Below are 5,049 nucleotides of genomic sequence, written 5' to 3' on the forward strand. Positions count from 1 at the left end.
AAAACTTTGTAAGGCTGTTGTTTAGACAAGGTGACATTTTTGGGTCATTGAGTTATTTATAAGATACATGCCATGTTTCCACTAACCCCATTCTGCTTTGACAGTAACCACAAGAAAATTTCAAATTGTTGTGCTTATTAATAAATAAATTAACTTAATCAAATAGAGAACTCATGTTTGTTTTGGTCATTTAATAGTAAGCTAGTTGACTAAATTTGTTCTGGAGTAAAGCACCTGCAAACTTCTAGTTGTTCTTGGTGTAATCACACAGAATGAGCTCAATCTCCATTCAACACTTTGTGACCACCTGTGTGAAATGTTGTCTATGAAGGAGTCTCCTTAGTGACCGCATGCCCAGAGGATGGGAGCGGGGGCTGGTTCTAGGCATTTCTTTAAGTATGGAACGATAGACTTTCAGAGGAAACAAGACATCAGTAAATACCGTGTTGCCTATATTAACCTTGTAGGTACAGGGAGCCACTGTAGTTGGCAGAATCTCTCTCAAATACTTAGTTTCATGATTCCTGCATTTTTCTACTCATCACCTTTCTTTTCTAAAGATAAGTACTATCAGAAGTGCTTATATTATCTCTGTACCACACAGGACGTTTCTAGGACATGTAATAGAGGTGCAACCATTAAAGAAGTTAGGAGAGATATGGGAGCCTGTCTTGCTTCCTGTGAACTCACCAAAGGAAGGGTATAAATCACTATGATGTTTGCCTTCTGAGTAGCCAATTTCTAGTGTTGGAATGGGTGTAAGAAATTGAGTGCAGTAAAGATTTGATGGACCAAATTGTGGAATTAATCAGGAGGCCAGGGAATCATGTGAACATCATGCATGTTGAGTGCAGATTTCTCATGCTGTCAATCTCTCCTGGCCTCCACTATACATTTGTGGGATATTTTAGATCTCAGTGACCTTTGAGGATGTGGCTGTGAACTTCACCAAGGAGGAGTGGGCTTTTCTGGATGCCTCCCAGAAGAACCTTTACAGAGATGTGATGCTGGAAGTCCTCAGAAACCTGGCTTCTATAGGAAATAATATTGGTTTTAAAATTAATCAAATAGAGAACTCATGTTTATTTTGGTCATTTATGTAGAAGGTGAAAAGGAAATCAGTTGGTGAATTATTGAAGCATAAATGCACCTTCAATTTGGCAAAGCATTTCTAGCTCCTAAATATTCATAAAGTTTGTTATATTCTCTCATTTTAGGAAACAAGTGGCAAGACAAGACCACTGAAGATCATATTGAATATTCTGGGAGTAACCTAAGGTAACTGTACTCACAAGAGGAATTCATGAGGGAATCTGAGAACTGTCATATAATTTTTAAAGCAAACCAACCGAAGAAGTATGCATAATTTGAAATGTATTTATTCTTATAATATTTTTTACCAGAAATATATACTTATCTGTAACAGGTATTCAGTCTTTTCAAAGTATTTGACATGCAAAAAGTACTATGAAATTGCATATGTGAATATCACTATTAGAATAATAGCCATAGAGAAGCTGTGTTGCAAAGGACTGTTTCCTTTCAATCTCTTTATTTTCAGGCAACTTTAACAAGTCAGAAAATCTAGCCTTTACCTGATGTTGGTAGAAATGTAAAGACCTATAAATAAATAGAAAATTGTGAATGAGTTAGGTATCAATTATGTGCTGGTCACTTCTTCAAAGAAGTCCTATGGTAAACTTCAAACTTTCCCCACAGAATAGTGTGGGGAAACCTTCAAATCGATTCCAATTCTTAATCAAACAAACAAAAATTTTAACAGAGTAAATCCATGTGACTTCATTATGTGTGCAAAAGATTTCATATGTCCTTCATTCCTTCATAGGCACATCACATCTCACTCTGGACACAAATACTATAAGCATGAGGAATGTGAAGAGAAGCCATGTGAATTTAAACAATATAGGAAATCTCTGGTTTCTCTCAAAAATGTTCACACACAAATGTTGTTACAAACTGGAGAGAGGCCATATGAAAGTACACTATGTGGGGAATTCATCAGTTGTTCCAATGACATTCAAAGACATGAAGAAACTCATACTGGGTGGCAACCCTATGAATGTCAACAATGTGGTGAAGCCTCTTCTTCTTTCCCAGGTGTTCAAAGACACATGATAACACACAGTGGAGGTAAACCTTTTCAATGTGAGGTATGTGGGAAAGCCTTTCATTTCTCCTCTTTATTTAGAAGACATGAAAGAACTCATTCTGGAGAGAAATTCTATGAATGTAAACAAGATGGTCAAACCTTTATTTCACACACAAGTCTTCAAAAGCACAGGATCACACACACAGGGAATGCACATTTCAAATGTAAGGTGTGTGGGAAAGACTTTGCTTATCCCAGATTACTTAGAATACATCAGAAAACACATACTGGAGAGAAGCACTATGAATGTAAGCAGTGTGGCAAAGCCTTTGCTAGATCTGGTGGCCTTCACATACATGAAAGAACTCATACTGGAGAGAAGCCCTATGATTGTAAGCAGTGTGGCAAAGCCTTTGCTAGATCCAGTGAACTTCAAATACATGGAAGAGTGCATACTGGAGAGAAGCCCTATGAATGTAAGCAGTGTGGCAAAGCCTTTGCTAGATCTGGTGACCTTCACATACATGAAAGAACTCATACTGGAGAGAAGCCTTATGAATGTAAGCAGTGTGGCAAAGCCTTTGCTACATCCCGTCAACTTCATAAACATGGAAGAACACATACTGGAGAGAAGCCGTATGAATGCAAACAATGTGGAAAAGCCTTTGCTAAATCATATCAGCTTAACAGACATGGAAGAACACACACTAGAGAGAAGCCCTATGAATGTCAACAATGTGGAAAGCCTCCACTACTGCTTTTTACCTTTGGATACATAAACACATTCATACTGGAGAGAAGCCCTATGAATGTAAGCAGTGTGTCAAAGCCTTCACTCAGTCCTCTAACCTTCACTCACATGAACAAAGTCATATTGGAGAGAAGCCCTAAGAATGTAAGCAGTGTGGCAAAGCCTTTGCTAGATCCAGTGACCTTCACAGACATAGAAGAATGTATACTGGAGAGAAGCCCAATGAATGTCAACAACGTGGAGAAGCTTTTGCCATATCTTGTCTGCTTCACACATGTGAAAGAACACATACTGCATAGAAATCATATGCATGAAAACAATTGGTAAACTCTTCTGTTATTACTGTTTCACTCATATACATGTAGGAAGTTTACTGGAGAAAAATCCTTTGAATGTGAAATATGGTAAATCAATATTTCATGTCATCCTCAAAGACAAGAAAGGGCTCACACCACTGAAAATGTGTGTGTGTGTGTGTGTGTGTGTGTGTGTGTGTGAGAGAGAGAGAGAGAGAGAGAGAGAGAGAGAGAGAGAGAGACTGAGACTCACTGGGGATTTAGTCTGGTGGTGCTCTGCCACTGAGGTACATTCCAGTTCCTTTTTACTTTTTATTTTGAGACAGGGAATTGCTGAGTTTCTTAGGGTCTTCCTAAGGTGCTGAGGCTAGCCTCCAACATTGATTCTTCAGAATCAGCCTCTCAAGTCTCAGGAATTAAAGGCATACACCACCACATCCAACTGAATAACTCTTTTAATGTGAAAAATATCACAAATCATTCCATTTTCCCTGTTGTCTTCAAAGCCATTTCATTCACATTGAAAAACAAACCCTCTGAATTTGGGGGATTTGCTACATTCTGTCAGCTTCATTTCCTTTCTTATATATAAAAATACTCATGCAGAGAAGAACTGTGAATGTGAGAAATGTGAGAAATCTTCTAGTTTCCTCATTTTTTCCCTAAGGACTGGGAATATTGTTTTGGAATAAAAAGAATAAATCCTATGCAAGTAAGAAATATAAAGGGTTCAGCCATTCTAGTTTTGTTCAGTTGTATGAAAGGACTCATACTGTAGAAAATGCTGAGGATAAGCCATGTGGGGCAGTATTCAGCTTTCAGAGTTTTCTCCAAAGGCATAAAAGAATTCACATCTGTGAAAATCCTTTTTGTATCTTTAAAAATTGCAGTAACACTTTAAACTTTCCAGGTACCCTTGAACAGCATTTAAGAAATCACACTGGAGAAATGCCCTGTATGTAGAAATGTGGTGAGACCTTTGCTTGTTTCAGATCCATTTGAACTTGTTCAGACTTGAGGTAAATTTTATTTTATTTCATTTTATTTATTTATTTTGAGATAACCACTGTAGGTGTGTGAAAATGGTGTGTGCCTTCATTTCTTTTCTTTTTTTTTTTTTTTTAATCTATTCAGAGGTAACAAAACTTCACCCTGGGTTGGAGAGGAGCATTGCATCAGCATGAAGATTTGAAAGCAACATGTTTTTCTGGGTTAAATCTCTCTTATCGTTAGATTCCATTTTCCTGGGTTAAATCTCTCTTATTGTTAGATTCCATTTTCCTGTATTTTAAGTCTTTTGAGTCTAATGTTTCATTACATATTGCGTATGTTAGTTTAGACCTCTCCACTCCGGCCTTTGGTACAGATTGGTGAAATGGCTCTTCTGAACTTCTTTTCTCTCTTTCTTTGTTCAGATTTCACCCAGGAGTGCTCTACCACTGAGTTTCTCCACAGTCCTTTTACTTGTTATTTTTTGAGATGGGGTGAGGCTGGCAGCTGGGACCATAGGGATGTGTCTATGTACCCTGTAGCTGGCCTCTTCCTTTTCCTTGATTGCTTATTGATCTTTTGATGACTCTGGAACCACCACTCTTGTCACTTGTGCTTGTTCTAAGGCTCATGTATTGTGCTGTATGTAGGCACATTAAAGAGCATTATAAAATAATGTCATTTGTGTATATTGTTTGGAGAGGCACTTTCTCAAAATATATTTTGCCCTATACTTGAGTTGCATTCTCTTTTATTTTCCCAGTTCTGGGGACTGAATCCTGCCTTGTGCATGCTAGGCAGGCATTCTAGCACTGAACACTCCGTAGCTCAGGTGGTGAGTTTGGTGCTGCTGTGAGTGTGGACCCCACTGATAACCACATCAGCAGATGTAGCTCTGCTGG

The 5,049-nt window shown here is 38.1% G+C and overlaps 1 protein-coding gene across 1 annotated transcript; it reads left to right on the forward strand.

Moving 5' to 3' along the window:
- Positions 1-361: 361 nt before the first annotated feature.
- Positions 362-3,160, forward strand: LOC139701588 (zinc finger protein 709-like). Its single transcript, XM_071600708.1, is given in 5 exon segments — positions 362-467; positions 1,218-1,278; positions 1,847-2,214; positions 2,467-2,802; positions 2,886-3,160. Coding segments are annotated over 5 exon segments (1,146 nt in total).
- The last annotated feature ends 1,889 nt before the right edge of the window (positions 3,161-5,049 follow it).

The sequence above is a fragment of the Marmota flaviventris genome, chromosome 13, assembly GCF_047511675.1.
Source record: "Marmota flaviventris isolate mMarFla1 chromosome 13, mMarFla1.hap1, whole genome shotgun sequence".
Lineage (NCBI taxonomy): Eukaryota > Metazoa > Chordata > Mammalia > Rodentia > Sciuridae > Marmota > Marmota flaviventris.